The sequence below is a fragment of the Triticum urartu genome, chromosome 1A (assembly GCF_056163025.1).
Source record: "Triticum urartu cultivar PI428250 chromosome 1A, HENAU_Tu73, whole genome shotgun sequence".
NCBI classification, from domain to species: domain Eukaryota; kingdom Viridiplantae; phylum Streptophyta; class Magnoliopsida; order Poales; family Poaceae; genus Triticum; species Triticum urartu.
The window spans coordinates 338505989-338522329 of NC_141873.1; the positions used below are offsets into that span (position 1 = coordinate 338505989).

Below are 16341 nucleotides of genomic sequence, written 5' to 3' on the forward strand. Positions count from 1 at the left end.
TGAGAAGCAACATATTTAAGGTGGTAAAAGGCTTGTTAGGGGAGCGAGGTGGGACTAAAAACAGCTTGCCATAACCTCATTAGTACCGGTTCATTTGTGAAACCATGCCCAATTTCAACATTTTCACAGTTCATTTTGTAGTGATTTTCAATTTCACGGTCATTTAGCTCTCTAAACAATTCGGTAAATGACTGAAAAACAGCAAATGATGTCAGAACGTGTTGGAAATTGATGACGCCGCTTTGAATGCTGCATACTGAACGCAAAAGAAGTCGGGAGTTCAAATAAGTATAAAAACATTGAAGTGCCCGTGTAACAGATGAGTTCTCGTCCGAAACCCTGATACTCTGAAAGACATTATCCAGGTTGTACACGAAGTGCGTCCAGTTTTTGCCGTGACCCTCTTTACTCTTTCGCACATGCTATGCGGGTGAAATGATGATACCATGCCAAATTTCAACATTTTCACAGTTCATTTTGTAGTGATTTTCAATTTCACGGTCATTTAGCTCTCTAAACAATTCGGTAAATGACTGGAAAACAGCAAATGATGTCAGAACGTGTTGGAAATTAATGACGCCGGTTTGAATGCTGCATACTGAATGCAAAAGAAGTCCAGAGTTCAAATAAGTATAAGAAACATTGAAGTGCCCGTGTAACAGATGAGTTCTCGTCCGAAACCCTGATACTCCAAAAGACATTGTCCAGTTTGTACACGAAGTGCGTCCAGTTTTTGCCGTGACCCTCTCTACTCTTTCGCACATGCTATGCTGGTGAAATGATGATACCATGCCAAATTTCAACATTTTCACAGTTCATTTTGTAGTGATTTTCAATTTCACGGTCATTTAGCTCTCTAAACAATTCGGTAAATGACTGAAAAACAGCAAATGATGTCAGAACGTGTTGGAAATTGATGACGCCGCTTTGAAACACAAGAAGTCCGGAGTTCAAATAAGTTATTAAAAATAAAAAAGAGGTGCAATGCTGGTTAATTTGCTTCAAGCCTTTCGGAATAGTGTAGACTGCACTGCACATGGCTCAGTGCAATCTATGCTATTCTGAAAGGCTTGAAGCTAAGCAACGTGCAGGTGAGCATTGCGCCTCTTCGTCATTGTCTCTGCACTCACGGCTTATAAAACGCTCATACTGCCTCTCTCTTGGCGAGGTGGGACTAAAAATCAGCTTACTAAGAAACTCTAGTACCGGTTCATGCCATGAACCGGTACTAAAGGTCTTCGTGGGGGCCCCAGCCTGACCATAACCTGACACAGCCTCATTAGTACCGGTTCGTGGCATGAACCGGTACTAAAGGTTACCCACGAACCGGTACTAATGATGCCCGCCCGCCTAGCCGTTGGAACCGGCACTAATGGTCACATTAGTGCCGGCTTAAATTCAAATCGGCACTAATGTGCTTCACATTTGACCATTTTTCTACTAGTGTTTGTATTAAACCCTCTCTTTAATTAATAAAACAAGGCACCGTTCGGCATGAACGATAAGCTATCTCAAAACATAACAAATAAATTAATGAAATGATGCAAAAAATTGCATTTATTTTGGGAAATTTTTAATTGAATTTGAAAAAATAACATGGTTGCAAACATTCACTTCAACAATATACTATTCTGAGATTTTCTTGCACTTGTAAGCTTGATTTTAACGCATGTTTCTCCGTGTAAATAACCTAGGAAGGATATGGAGCTAATAGCTGCTAACCAAAGTCTAAAGAGCAAAGCAACCAGGTGGAGTAGTGCACCTTGACCACCACACAATGTGCATTGACAAAATTATTGTGAACACACCGAACTTCTGAAACGAGTCTTTACCTACCAAGAACACTACCGACCAGGAGGCCATCGTCATCCCCTCATTGGCCATGCTCAACGGGTCGCCATTGTTGGGGTTGGTGAGAAGATTCCAGAAAGGTAGGTACTTTTGACATGAGCTGCGAGAGGGAAGAGGAGATCGTGTTGGTTCGTTTTCTCCATTCACACTCTTCACCAACTCCAACCGCAAATTTGACGGAGTACGTTCTCCTGAAAACTGAGGCAGGAGAGACAAGAATAGAGTTTTGGTGAAGTACTAGAAAGCAACAGTGCGTGTAAACCATTTGTAAGACATCATCTCCTATGTCACACCTATGTAAGATCTGCGTACAAAATTCCAGGCATAAATCATCGCCAATTTCACGCATGGTCCACTTTCATCCACATGCTATATATATGGTTCAGGACTTAAGTGTTTTGATTATCATTAATACAAAATGGTTATAGCTCAAACCTAAAAATTCCTTGGACGCGCGCAAATTTCTTGGACGTTAGGCAGCAGAGACAGGAATAGAGTTTGGTGATGTAGAAAGCAACAGTGTGTGTAACTCATTTGTAACTTGTAAGCCATCATCTCCTATGTCACACCTATGTAAGATCTGCGTACTTCCAAATATAAATCATCGCAAATTTCATGCATGGTCCACTTGCATCCACAGGTTATATATATGTGGTTCAAGATATGAGTGTTCTGATTATCGTTAATGCAAAGTGGTTATATATGCTATCTCAAACCTAATCTAATACGGACCTGTGTCGTTTTATATTTCCCACACACAGAGCATGTTTGGAACGCGAGATTCATTTTGCAAGATAAATTCATGTCCTAAAAAATTTCTTACTCTCTCGGAGCATGACAGAAATTCTACTTTTGGATTCCTCTGTTCTCTTCCAACGTTATTTTGTGCCAGGAAAAGCTTAAGAGAAAACTACTCCTGCCTGTCAGGCGTGCTTGGGAAGACCCTTAGTAAAAAGTGGTGGTAGGTGAAGAGGTTTTTCTTGCTAGGCATAATAATGCATGTATACAAAGTACGTTGGTAGGTCGTGCCCTGGCCTCCACTACGCGCTGCATTTTCTTTCAGCAAAGTGTCACCGCTACTCAGCTGCCACTAGCTTAGCCCAGTACCCACCCAACACATTAAGCTGTCCGCCTCCTGCTCCAACAACGCCACACATTCCCCACATCCATTTCGATAAGGATCCCAGAGCTCCAGCTCCTCCTGCGTCGCCTCCAATGGCGGCTGCCGCTGCTTCCACAGGTAACAAGTGCGCAAAGAAAACTGAGGAGAAACAATGCGGCGGCGGTTTTGGTGATCGGATGCATGCATGCATGCATGCGTTGCCGTGTACGTCCGGTTCGTTAACATGTTGTGCGTCGGTGGTGTGCAGGGAACGGGAGCCCGCCGGTGGGTCTGCTGGTGCTGATGGTGCTGGCATTGGCGGCCGGGTGGTTCGCGAACGCCGTCCGCCCGCCGCCGCCGACGCCGTGCGGTGAGCCCGGCGGGCCGCCGGTGACGGCGCCGAGGGTGCGGATGCGCGACGGGCGGTTCTTGGCGTACGCCGAGTCCGGCGTGAGCCGGGACGGCGCGCGGTTCAAGGTCGTCTACTCGCACGGCTTCTCCGGCAGCCGCATGGACTCGCCCCGCGCCTCGCAGGCGCTGCTGGAGGAGCTGGGCGTGTACATGGTGGCGTTCGACCGCGCCGGCTACGGCGAGAGCGACCCGGACCCGCGCCGGTCGCTGGAGAGCGCGGCGCTGGACATCCAGGACCTCGGCGACGCGCTGGACCTCGGCGACAAGTTCCACCTCATCTGCTCCTCCCTCGGCTGCCACGCCGGCTGGGCCTCCGTCAAGTACATCCCACACAGGCTGGCCGGAGTGGCGATGATGGCGCCGGTGATAAACTACCGGTGGTCGGGGCTGCCGAGGGGGCTGGCGCGTCAGCTGTACCGGCGCCAGCCGCTGGGTGACCAGTGGTCGCTCCGCGTGGCCTACTACGCGCCGTGGCTGCTGCACTGGTGGATGAGCCAGCCATGGCTGCCCACCTCCACCGTCGTCAGCGGCTCCGGCTCCTTCCCCAACGCCCTCGACGAGAAGAACCGCCTCATGGCCCTCTCCACCGGAATGTTCCAAAAGGTTCGTCGTCCCTTCCCTCAGCTCCCCCATTGTCGATCTCGATCCAAGCCTCGGCGATACGACCCTGACGCGACGATCGTGCGCTTTGCTTTGCGCAGAGGGCACAGGCGGCCACGCAGCAGGGGGTGCAGGAGTCCTTCTACCGCGACATGGCGGTGATGTTCGGGCGGTGGCCGGAGTTCGAGCCGACGGACCTCGGGGAGGCGCCGCCGTTCCCGGTGCACCTCTTCCAGGGCGACGAGGACGGTGTCGTGCCGGTGCAGCTGCAGCGGCACATATGCCGCCGGCTCGGCTGGGTCGGCTACCACGAGCTCGCCGGGGTGGGGCACTTCCTGTCGGCGGTGCCGGGGCTCGGAGACAGGATCATCGGCACCCTATTGCCAGGGCCGGCGGGTAACAGCTCGACCGCCGCCGGCAGCGTCTGTGCGTACTGATACCAAAGACGACTGATGACTGATCTTCAGTAGGTAGAGGACTGTAGGAAGCAATGCTGAAGAAAAAAGATTTTTCCCTCCGTTCCAAATTCATAAGATCTTCTAAGTTTTTCTGATTCAGATGTAAGTGTGTTTGTTCACTTATTTCAGCATGTATGTAGTCCGTATTGAAATATGTAAAACATCTTATAATAGTGAACAGAGGAAATGCATTTCATGTGAGCTCAGCAGAACCACTACTGTACTGTACAAAGAAACTGAAGAGATTGTGGCATAATCTATATATCATCAGGGGGTAATTTGATGTCACGTTACATAGAATCTTATCACCGGGATCAGAAGAAGCAAAAAACAACCCCATCCAAACCGTATAATTTACATGCAGCTACAGAACAGTAACTGACTAGTGATTTTCAAGCTATGATCTAGACTCACTCACAGTCTCATGACACAACACAGTAGATATGAGCCGAATGTTACAATACAGTGAAAACTACGGCAGCCAAAAGCTGCAGGATGGATCACCAAAACACCAAAATCTTGGCTGTAAAACGGGAGAAAAAGAAACACAGCCGGGGAGGAAAGAATAACCGCTGATCATCTCCCGCATTGAGCTGCGATGAATCCAAATATATTCACAACCAGGAAGGGGAGGAATCAAGCATTGATTTCCGCATTGCACTGCTGCTCCCTCTGACAGCTTCTGCGACTCCAGAACATGCCTGAGCAGGTGGTCCGGTCAACGTCCTGCTCTCCCCTCTTATCCAGCTCTTGGCTTGTGCTGTGCGAGGGCCGCGGAGATTGCACCTCGGAGCCATCCAGCGTTTCTGTTGAGCCGCATGGATCGTCGTCACTGCACCTGCAGGTTGGGAGGGCGGACGACGGAAATGGGCTGCAGGTCAGTGGACAGACTAACTCGGAAGAGAGAGCTGCCACACGGTTGCGCCTGATTTCAGCTTTACAGACAGTTGCTGGGGAGTCCACAGAACGGGTATTCAGAATGCATGGATTGCAGAATGTGAGTGCTGAGCTTGATTTGAGCCCTTCTGTCGGTGTGCTCGGTAGCTTAGTGAATGACATTATTCCATTCCTGCAGAGAGGGCATGGTATTGACCCAGCTGGGCCTGTGAACTCCACACGGACGTTGCTGGTTGAGCAAAGATAGAGAGCACATTTGATGCAGAATTCGTGACCACAGCCTGAAAGAACAGAATGTAATGTTAGGATACCACCATTGCATTTTTCATCTGGTGGTGTACTGTAATGTGATGTACATGAGCAAGTGAAATCCTATTGAAAAAACATGACTTAATAAACCTTAAACTCACTCCACACAGGCAGGTTCAGGTTATTTCGTATTCGGTTTCATGTTTCTGCCATTATCACTGTTTATTAGAATTGTTTGAAACAAGGGAATTCACAAAAGGGTGGCATCATACGACCCTGCAAGGATACAGAAATATGAGCCTCATTTTCAGATTACTATGACACTGAATGATTGCCCCAACTTATTGAGTGTTTCGAGTTTGTGATAAAAGAAAATAGTCTTAGGTGTTCTAACTAAGTCAATAACAAATTTCAATTTTCAAGTGCTAAGATGCATAGTGTTATTCTCTAACAAAAAAAAATGCAAGGATAGCGAAGATGACTCATTGGTGCATATCCAAGCTTAGAATGTAAATATGAACAAATGTAACATATTCAAAATAGATGGAGCTTAGTAGATAGGATTAGACAGGACTATGTCCATCTCTTGACAAATTGTTATGATAGTTTTTATCCTATGATCGTTGAGCAGTCTGTAAAATATGATTATGCCCTTAGTTAAAAAATGGGACAATGTTCATGCAAAGTGTGTCATGTAGCCCCCACCTTCAGCAGCTACAGAGCAAGACCTTTCCAGGCAAACTGCACAAAGGTCACTCTCATCCACCGAGGATACAGTGTGTTGCAACCCAAATTCTCTGCAAAGCATATAAAAGAAATCTATAAGCAAAAGAGCCGACAAGTGCACTCCTCATTTTGAATATTGAACATGGAAGTGTCGATAATTGAAAGCATTATATGGTGTCTGAACAACAAGCAGTTGTATCAAAGGTGAAATAAGTCAAGAAAGGCACACTCAGCTCACTCTACGGTAACAACACCATAAAGAGTGAACTCATTGAAGATGACAAAACACAAGAAGATAAGTAAAAATATTTGCTCTATGTCCGTTCCAACTCAAGAACAGACTTTGGCAATTGCCTCGTTCAGGTATGCCTTTCTGCAAGTAACATTGCAGAAACCATTGCAATTCCGCAAGATACATAAACTGGCCCAATTGATTATAAGAACCAAATCAGCTGGTATGCAGAATAAAACTGCTAGCACCCTTGTGTGTTTTCTCAAAAAGTATAGATTCAGAAATCAAGCAGCACTCATTGTTGTTCATCAAAGTAACTGTTGTCATTATATTTTACTTATAAAACTTAAAAAATCAAAAGTGGTGTATGGTGAGTGTTAGGCACTAACCTGGCTATATTAAGTATGCTCATCAGTGGCAAGGCGAGATAACTGGATGGCTGAATTGCTGGAATAACCGTGTGTGAATTTGGAGAAAGTAATGGCTCCAAGCAACGGCGTCCAAATATCCTAGCAACATCCATGGGAAGCCACCTAAAGAACAAGATACGTATTAGTAACATTTCAACAGGAAGATACACGTTAGGTTCATGTAGAGCCGGTCAAGTTAATATAATAAAATATCTGTGATGGCACAGTCAATAAATATTTTGAAATACAACTTGGCATTAATAATTGAGCAACAGATTCTTACCCATTGCAGTTGAGTGTCAACCTGCTAGCACCTTTTGAAAGAAGTACCTGTGATGGTGGCATTACAAACATTAGAACGTATCAATACATATGCGACAAGTACAGGCGTGAAATGGTACTTGTCCAAAAATACGATACTCCTTTATGACAGTAACATACCTGGCAACATTCCAGACTGCCCCCACCGGCTGCATAATGCAAAGGAGTACTGCCAGCTCCTGATCCATACAGATACAATTTGAGAACTCGTTTTATTTTAGGTAAGAAAAAATAGCATTATCTACTGCATATCATCTGAAATAAGAATCATCACTCGCCTATCAAATTTGATGTAGTTCCATAGGGAAATGTGACAGCTGAGACATTTGCACCTAACTCAATCAACAATTGCATGCAATCGAAATGACCATTCAAAGCTGCCATGTGAAGAGCGGTAACACCGCCATCAGCAGGTTTGTTGATGTACCTCACACGAGCACTGCACAAAGACAGCGTACAATTGGTTGCTAGTTATTTCAAACAAAATAGACAACACTAGATCAACACTTGACAAAATACATACGGTTCATTAAACTTGAGTCCCAGTGAAGAAGTAGGACTGCTGCCGCTATTCGTCTGAGAATCACCGCCATCTGCCACCGAAGAGGCAGTATCCTCCAAGGGCCCACTTGGGATGAAGTCGGCAAGTAACAGCCTTACACACCGAACAAGTCCGTCGTGTGCTGCAAAGTGCAATGCCGTTCGACCACTCAAGTAATCCGCCCTGGTAACCTTCCAAGCAACCGAAACAGAAGCAGCAGTCAGCACCTTCCTTGTCTCAGGGCAGAAATGGTACACATTGTAAAGACCATATCAGAAATACCACCATACATTGCATTTGAAGAGCAGAAGCATCTGAACCACCTCCCAGTGTCCATGCCGGCATGCATGCATCAATGCAGTCTTCATCCGCCCATCCAAGTAAAGAAAACAATCAGCTAAATGATTCGACTCGCAGAAAGGATTGTAGAGACTGATCGAAATGTAACACATGTTTATCCCATGGGCGAGCACAGGGCAGGGGACCACGAGAGCCCAACAAGAATTCAGTTTTTGGCTTGCCCCGATATTGCAAAGATCAGGTACTACTACTTTCACTAGAAACACGACGCGGTGGCTGCCAATTTCAGCACGTATAAATGACAGATCTTCCATTTTTGGGGGGAGATTCCTGTCCTATCCATGAAATGGTACTCGGACAGAAAGATCTACCTGGCCGCAGTAGTTCCGCGCGTTCACATCCGCGCCCTTCTCCAGCAGCAGCGTCACAATCTGAAAACCAAAAAACCCACCGGTCCGTGAATCAAATCGAACGGGAAACCACGCAGGCGGGCGCGTATATAGAATCGCAAGGGAGAGCAGCACGGACGTCGAGGTGGCCCTTGGCGGCGGCGAAGTGGAGCGGGGAGTTGAGGCCGCCGAAGGTGGAGTAGCGCGCGAGCGCCGGGCTGAGCTCGAGCAGCATGCGCGCCTCGACGGCGTCCCCGTCCCGCGCCGCGGACACCAGCCGCTCGCCGGACGCGGAGCACCCCAGCGAGTTCCCCATCGCCGCCCTCCTTGCCCGCCCGCGCCGGTGAGCGGCGTCCTCGTGGGCACGGGCACGCCGCACGGGCCTACGACGGTCGGCGGGATCGCCGGCGGCGAGGCGTGCGGCCGTAATTTAGGGGCGGGGGGCGGTGGTGGGTCGTCTTCGCGTCTTGCGTTCTGGGGTCTCAAATTTTTCCCAGGCCCGGAACAAGGGGGAGGAGCAGGAGGAGTACAAGGCTTTGGATTTGATTTTTATATTTCCATTTTCATCCTCGCTTTATATATACTCTTGGTTTAAAATGTACAGTATTTTTATTTTTTAAATAGTGTGAGAGAAAAAAATATAAATATCTTTTTGGCATGGCTCATGTGCCGCCGGGACCACATGAGTATAGATTAGTAGCCGCGGCTTGTGTGGGGTGTGATGGTGCTTAGTGACTGATGGAGTTGGTTTAGATGATGGTCACGGGCCAAGCTTTTTCACCTTTTTGGTTTGCTTGGACGGATGAGTTTCAAGTTGTTGTTTTTCACTTCTTTTTGTTCGCCTTTAGTGAGCCCGGTAAAGTTGCCATTCATGGCTGATTGGCAACACTACCTAACAAGTAACCACTAATTGACCTGCTTGTACCATCTCTAAACACAAAACCGTCTCTTTCCCCACCTCTTGGTGATGTGTAGTATTCCTAAAATTCATACATACATACATACATAAATATATGCATGCATACATGTATGATGGTGTCCAGTGTGTCCTAGTTGTATTATACACTTGTACTTCCTCCGTTTCAAAATAGATGACTCAACTATATACTAACTTTAATACAAAATTGGGTCATCTATTTTAGAACGGAGGAAGTAACCATTAAGCAAAAAAACAGAGACATGAAACAAAAATGGGGCCAATGAGGTAACTCGGGTGAGGTACGCGTCCTACTTGTATTATACGCTTGCAACCTTTAATTTTTTATAAGAAAAAATGAAAAAATGAAACAAAAATGGGGTCAAATATGGTAGGCGGGCGGGGGTGTGGTTGGGCGCTCGCAAATCACATGTTTTGATATGGACGGCGGGTTTGTCCTCCGATGATGTCCAGCAAGAAAAGAAAAGAAAGCACGTCGGGACACGGGACAAAGTTTCTGAGGTGGACCGATGGACGGCACTTGCTGTACGGCCCAAGATCACCCACCCAATGTGATTTATCTCTAGCTCTAGGTGTGCCTATTGAACAGGTCGCAGTCGCTGATTGGTGATTTATTTATATCGAGTCGGTGTCACCGATGGTTCATCAGTAAGCATACCATCGTGCCATTATTAATGGCCGGGTGTCTGAGTGACTCATTGCATCATACTCGATGGATGCGTGCTACTGTTGACTTAAATGTTCCAAGCGACTTCACAACGTTGTCGGTAGAAGAATGGCTAGGCTGTGTTTGTACGATGTCACAATTATCTAGCGAATTTATATGGAAAACTTTCCAAAAAAATGTTCAAAAACAAAAAGAATCTTTCACGGGATATTTGTCCTCTCCTAACACGCATCACCCAAAAAATATCGCCACTGCTGCCTGCCGTGCCAACTTGTCACCACCAAGACAACAACCTTGCACGTAAAGTATCCGGGGGCAAAGGACACGTCCTCGGCTATCTGCATCTGGTGAGGTTTCGTTGAGCTACCACACTACACTTGTCACCCATCTTCCCTTTCTGCAGATCGCACCGGAACGGAAGCCTCGGTTGGGCTGGCCAGATAAACAAACAATTTGCATCATCATATTCATTCATATTGGAGGCACATGTAAGTGGACCAGGCTCATGTTTTAAATGGAGCCGGTTTGATTGTCAATACCACTACCAGATCTGGTGATCTGTAGTACTTCGATTGCACTCGCATAGAAGCAATGCATGTATGATTATGCTGGCCTTGATGATGGTCGAAAACGCATCTGCTGGCAACTTGGTCAAGTCAAAAGGTTTCCACCATGAATGCCTCGGATATGGGATTCGAATTTGAATCCCATGTCAATACGAAGCGTGACATCATCATTTTCATGCTTCACTGAGAAAATTCTGAAAGCTGGAAACGAGCAACATACTATTCTTTCATCAAACGACATAAACACATACACTTAAAACAGGGGCCCACAGCAGTGTGGGTGGGTCTGGGCCCTGGGCACATGCCCGCGGTTGCCCTTCTCTAGCTCCAGGCCAGTCCAGGCCAGCCGGAGAGTCTACTCCAGATCAAATCCACGACGAGCCATGGATATGCTCGCGGTGTCCGGTCTCCACCCGCACGGTGGCGCCGAGAAATAGCGACCGCTTCTCCAGCCGCCATCTCTCTTCACTTCCTCATATGTTCAGGAATGATCCGGTGGAGTAGCTCAACAGGGAGGCCTTCTAGCTCTGCAGCACATGTCCATGGGTTGTACGTATCAGGTATCAGGTAAGCGTACCAAAAAACTCAACAGCACGGTGTAGTTTTTACAGTTCAAAACAATCGCAGAGTCTATGTATGGTTATTATTTACCAGCTCCCGAGAAGTTGAATAATGGTGGTAATGGCCGTCCATTAGGCAAGCAGGTCTTGGGATCCCGCAGTTCATCGAAGAACGGATGGGCACAAGCATCGACCTGCAAAAATGTCTAGTCAGAATAGCACTCGCCTTTTTCAAGGATTTCTCTTCTTTCATTCATGAATTTAGGTCTAGTTTGGTTTGCGTCCTGGGAAAGTCTCGCCTGGCCTGGGACGTCCCTGGAGGTTGCCTGTAAGTTGTTTGGTTCAGGTCCTCAAGATGCCAGGTATAGCCTGGCCTGGGTTTGCATGCAAGTGATTAGCCTGGACAGTGAAGCCAGGGAGATAGTTAGCCTGGGCCAGGCGTAAGAATTGGAGCGCCTGGCGAACACTGCAGCTGCCTGGGCTCCTTTAATTCTTTAATTAAAGAGAATGTTCTTCGTACATGGGCTCATGAGCTGAATTTTTCATTCATAGTGAACTATCCAGGCCAGGGTGGTAACCAAACGCCTCTCATCCAAAGTTGCCTGACCAGGCAGCAAAACAAACAGAAAATGTGTCCATGCCAGGCAACGCTATTGCCCAGGCATGTGGCCGTGAACACCAACCAAACTGGCCCTTAGTAGGGCCGTGATTCACAGATGCCAGGACAACACAACACTCTTCTTAGAAGCAACCATACTGTACTTTAGCTAGAGAAAAATGTACTCCCTCCGTCCCATAATATAAGATCTTATTGCATCCAATGTGGATGTAATAAGATCTTATATTATGGGACGGAGGGAGTATACTTTAGCGTTAGCAAGCAATGAATTTGTGCTGACTTGTTCATAGGTTGGTTCAAATAGCCCAAGGATAAAATCATTCTTACAGCTGTGCAGCGCAGATTTGGTGAGTACTGAAGTAGCCTTGACACAAGATCAACTGCTTCAGGTGGCATACGCTTACCAAAAAGCTGCATGCAAAAGAAAATTAGGCAAGCATGTTACAGCGGTCTAGGCTAACTGAATACATATAGAGAGGTTACTAACCTTGTGCCAGGGATGAGCTTTTATCTGAGGGAACTTGAATTCGGAGTAGTTTGGGTTCATGCATCTGATTTCTTCTCTTGTTGGGGTACCCAAAATCTAGAATAGGGAGAAGAAATGATGACTTCAGCCTACTGATTTTAATTACTAGACTTTAATGGTTTGGCGGGAGATGCAAACCTTTATAATTTCAACCAACTGATCAACGCCACTTTCTCCAGGAAACAGAGGCTGCAATTTCCCCCAAAAAAAGAGAACTCAACAAAAAAATCCAGCTCATGTACAAAAAAGAGTTTGTCGACAGGAAAGTAATAATCAACTTGATTTTTTCCATGAAAGTATTAGCCCTCTAAAGTGAAGCAACTTCAAATGAATTTGATAACATCTGCATAATTTAACAGAGCTTGATTTGTGCAGTATTTGCTTATCCGGATACTCCACTGTTCTTGTAACTAAATACCATTACTTTCAGCTATAAAAGGAGTCATACGATCTATAATGATAAACAAAAAATTCACTGTTCAAGGAAGCATAACTTCAATTAATGAACTTGGCTGCAAGAAAACTGAGCTTCTAGAATGAGATTCTATACCTGACCAATCAGAAGCTCAGCTACTACACAACCAACAGACCAGATATCAATTGCTGTGGTGTACTCTGTAGCTCCAAATATTAGTTCAGGAGCCCTATAATACCGCGAGCAGATGTATGAGATGTTTGGCTCTCCAGGGACCTAAAATAGAGCCATGTACTGTCAAATACATGTAAAAACACATGACCAAGAAAATAAGTGACAAAAACATACCAGTTTTTTAGCACTCCCAAAATCACAAAGCTTAAGTTGATGCATATGAGGATTGACCTGGAAGATTAATCCATTGCAGTAAGTTGATCATTACGTATGATACAATCAAATAATATTTTAGAATATTGCAGGCAGTCATCATTGAAGGAGGGAACCTGCAAGCATGCAATGATACTGCATGGTTCAAGCAAGAAGATATGTCTAATAAAAGTCTAATGAACTTACCAACAGATTTTGCGGCTTAATATCTCGATGGCATACACCAACAACACGATGGATATATGCAAGGGCCCGGCACATCTATGCAAAGATGGAACAACAAACAACTTGAGGATCATCGAAAGTAACTGTTTGAAAGAATATATAAACTACAATGGAACATCTTCACAAACCTGATATGCATACAACTTAACATATAGTATGGGTACACGCTGGTTCAGCCGACAATAATATTTGGCAACACGATAAACTGTCTCCGAGACATATTCAAGTACAAGGTTTAGGTACACTTCACCCCTCTCAGTTGTCGAAAAGAAGTGATGCTTTAGCTGAACTACATTTGGATGCTCAAGTAACTGCATTGTTTGCAACTCTCTGTTCTTATATCTCTTATCCTGCAGCACCTTCTTAATGGCAACAGTCTCTCCAGTTTCCAAGCACTTGGCCTGTTGTACCAGATATTATCAATGACTTCAAGGCCCAGCATTAGAAATATTCACTAACAGAAATTGTAGTGATATACAAGGGCGAAAGACGGCAAATTAACACACCTGATATACTACACCAAACGAACCAGTCCCAACGACGCGTTCTGCCATGTATGAGACCTTCTGTAAAACAGTTGGAGTATTAGTATTATCATTACTGGGCCATCCAATGTTCTGAGGAATAAATGCAGTAGTACAAACATCCCAGAGAATAGCTTTAAGCCGCAATACTCAGCCATCAGGAAAAATAATGCTGTATATGCCCATAAATGGGGTCATAGTGCAAAATTCTACCAATAAGAGTTCCCGAGAACAAGTAAACTCTCAGTCCATGGACCATACAAAGGTTTCCGATATGGAAATACTGCATCTAGAATCCGGCAGTAGAATATGTATGAGAGTAGTAAAGATACTGATCAAGGCATCACCTGCTTTGGCTTCCCATTTTGACCTCCTATTGTCGTCACAATGATCTGGCCAGCTTCTGTTCCATTTCCATCAACGGTAACCCCTTCAGCCTCCTATAGTCAGAAAAGCCATCACATAAATAGCAAAAGAATAAATGGCATTAGGTCAACAAGTCATGGGCGGAGAATCAAAATAACCTTATCATTATTATGGCCAACTTTATCATCGCTTATTGTCATATCATTCATTCCTTTCGGAAGATCTGCACCTGTTTCTTCAGCTTTAGCAGGATTCATACTAGTAGATGTGCTTGCCTCAGCATCTCTATGAGATGATGATGATGATGATGATTCTTGGTCTAGATGCATAGGTTTGTCATCAGATAGATGTGGTTGAATGACAATATCGCCCAATCCATCCTGATCAAATTTTGGCCTTTTTGAGCCAGAGTCACCACCCTAACAAGAACAATATATGCAAATAAGTATTCACAGCTGGAGAGCATAGAGAGGCTAAACGGAAACTTCAATTTGGCAATCACAGAAATTAATAGATCTTGCAACGATGGAAGCCATCCCATTTTCTAGCAGTCCCAAGCAATGACCAACAAACTGCATCCATCAAACTTTTCCATCAATCAAGAATTATACACACCAATATCTTTTAACAAAATATGCATTCCTCTTTTAACGTTTGTACTATTGGGTAACTCATAAAGCTTATCCGCAAGAAGACTTCTAAAGCTGCCCCATAGAGCATGGTTTTTTCTTCTTTGAAAAGAAGGTTGGAACCATATGCAAAAAAGGATCCAATGGCAATAGTTATATGGTAAGCCAATTCCCGGTCAATCCATGTAGGTAACTATTTTCGCGTGAATGACCAATGGAGTGAACAAGCTACCGAACAACTATCGGAGTAGAAATGGAGCATCAAATATCTTCATGATTCATGAAACTATAAAATGGCTTGGCCTGAACTCCTAGCTCGTTCTTGTGGCTTTCTTTTGCATATGAATGCTGGCACTCTGCATCTTTACAATAGTGGAATCCAGCCTTGCGGCCTTTTGGGGGCAAAAATGAACCTATAAAATGGATGAACCGTGCTTATTCGGAAATAAACATTTCACGGTGCCAAAGCATTAGGGACTAAAAAATCTAAGTATCGTTTTCATCGTACACGTCAATGAAAAGCAGAATGAAACGGTCACCTTTAAAGCGCAACTAGCTCAATGCCAAATCCAACGAAAGCAAACTGAAGCATTTTCCACCTGACAGCGCAACATGCATTTTTTTTATTTCTCGCCCAATAGCAACTAATCAATCCAGCGAATGAACCACGATGCTGCTGCTCGAGCAAGGCTAGGAAAATCGCGCAAAAACGAACCGGCACCACGGTTTGCGTGTCATTGACGGCAAATGCAGCTGCGCCGCGAATCGCTGGCGGGGGGGGAGGGGAGGGGCGGGGACAGATCGAGCACGCGCACCGGATCGGAGACGGAGGAGCGGCCGGAGGCGATGCTCTTGAGCCGCCGCATCATATGCATCCTCCTCCGCGGGCGCCGGCGGCCGCGGCTGCAAACCCTAGCACCGTCCCTCCGCCGTCTGCGAAGCGGCCTCGCCGCTGCCGGAGGCGGCGATTGGTGGGAGGGGGGGCGGCGGCGGCGGCGGCGAGGCCCTAGAAGCCTCCGGGAGCTTCGGGGGGTCGTCGGCGCGGGGGGGAGGCCCGGGGCCCGGGGGCGTGAGGTGAATTTTTTTTGGAGGGGTGGGAAACGGAGGAAGGGGAGGGACGCAGCCAGGGCTCGCCTCGCTACACCACTAGATTGCTGGCTGCTTTTTTTAGCTTTCTGATTCTGACTCTCTCTCCTCTCTCCTCCGGATGTTGCTCCCCGAAATGGCATAGTTTTGGAGATCCTCGGCGTCCTGGATTCTGCTGTAAATTTCTTGAGATGGGCTTGAGTTTCAAATGCTTCCATTTAATGCTGTATCCCTCAGATGGGTCAGTCAATGTAACATGGAGTAGCAGAAACTAAATAGTACTCCAGCAAGGAAAAATATTCCTTTACGTTTTTACATTTATGTTTGCGTCTTCCTGTAATCTTTCA

The 16341-nt window shown here is 45.9% G+C and overlaps 3 protein-coding genes across 3 annotated transcripts; 1 reads left to right on the plus strand and 2 right to left on the minus strand.

Moving 5' to 3' along the window:
• Positions 1-2863: 2863 nt before the first annotated feature.
• On the plus strand, positions 2864-4623 carry LOC125510811 (uncharacterized). Its single transcript, XM_048676079.1, has 3 exons — positions 2864-3091; positions 3222-3967; positions 4066-4623. The coding sequence occupies exons 1-3, from the start codon at positions 3067-3069 to the stop codon at positions 4399-4401; spliced, it is 1107 nt and encodes a 368-aa protein (XP_048532036.1). The 5' UTR covers positions 2864-3066; the 3' UTR covers positions 4402-4623.
• Positions 4624-4659: 36 nt separating this feature from the next.
• LOC125532861 (putative E3 ubiquitin-protein ligase XBOS33) lies at positions 4660-9028 on the minus strand. Its single transcript, XM_087520654.1, has 10 exons — positions 8627-9028; positions 8470-8529; positions 8089-8160; positions 7781-7989; positions 7536-7696; positions 7378-7436; positions 7220-7266; positions 6916-7059; positions 6274-6365; positions 4660-5600 (listed from the first exon to the last, which is right to left on the minus strand). Exons 1-10 carry the CDS (start codon positions 8801-8803, stop codon positions 5059-5061), a joined length of 1563 nt encoding a protein of 520 aa, XP_087376780.1. The 5' UTR covers positions 8804-9028; the 3' UTR covers positions 4660-5058.
• Positions 9029-10809: 1781 nt separating this feature from the next.
• On the minus strand, positions 10810-16060 carry LOC147991129 (shaggy-related protein kinase epsilon-like). Its single transcript, XM_087520664.1, has 13 exons — positions 15724-16060; positions 14438-14698; positions 14261-14353; positions 13896-13955; positions 13518-13790; positions 13351-13425; positions 13126-13182; positions 12913-13053; positions 12501-12551; positions 12324-12419; positions 12164-12247; positions 11309-11411; positions 10810-11184 (listed from the first exon to the last, which is right to left on the minus strand). The coding sequence occupies exons 1-13, from the start codon at positions 15781-15783 to the stop codon at positions 11123-11125; spliced, it is 1416 nt and encodes a 471-aa protein (XP_087376790.1). The 5' UTR covers positions 15784-16060; the 3' UTR covers positions 10810-11122.
• Positions 16061-16341: the final 281 nt, after the last annotated feature.

Bases quoted from the DNA above. Each gene is read 5' to 3' on its own strand.
- LOC147991129 (XM_087520664.1), bottom strand. From the start codon at position 15,783: ATGCATATGATGCGGCGGCTCAAGAGCATCGCCTCCGGCCGCTCCTCC. The intron at 12,552-12,912 runs GTATAGAATCTC...GGGAAATTGCAG, and splicing joins CTGAGCTTCTGATTGGTCAG to CCTCTGTTTCCTGGAGAAAG. The intron at 12,420-12,500 runs GTTTGCATCTCC...TCCCTATTCTAG, and splicing joins AGTTGGTTGAAATTATAAAG to ATTTTGGGTACCCCAACAAG.
- LOC125510811 (XM_048676079.1), top strand. From the start codon at position 3,067: ATGGCGGCTGCCGCTGCTTCCACAG. The intron at 3,092-3,221 runs GTAACAAGTGCG...GGTGGTGTGCAG, and splicing joins GGCTGCCGCTGCTTCCACAG to GGAACGGGAGCCCGCCGGTG. The intron at 3,968-4,065 runs GTTCGTCGTCCC...TGCTTTGCGCAG, and splicing joins CCACCGGAATGTTCCAAAAG to AGGGCACAGGCGGCCACGCA.
- LOC125532861 (XM_087520654.1), bottom strand. From the start codon at position 8,803: ATGGGGAACTCGCTGGGGTGCTCCGCGTCCGGCGAGCGGCTGGTGTCC. The intron at 7,437-7,535 runs GCGAGTGATGAT...TGTATGGATCAG, and splicing joins AACTACATCAAATTTGATAG to GAGCTGGCAGTACTCCTTTG. The intron at 6,366-6,915 runs GTTAGTGCCTAA...TATGCTTTGCAG, and splicing joins AGCATACTTAATATAGCCAG to AGAATTTGGGTTGCAACACA.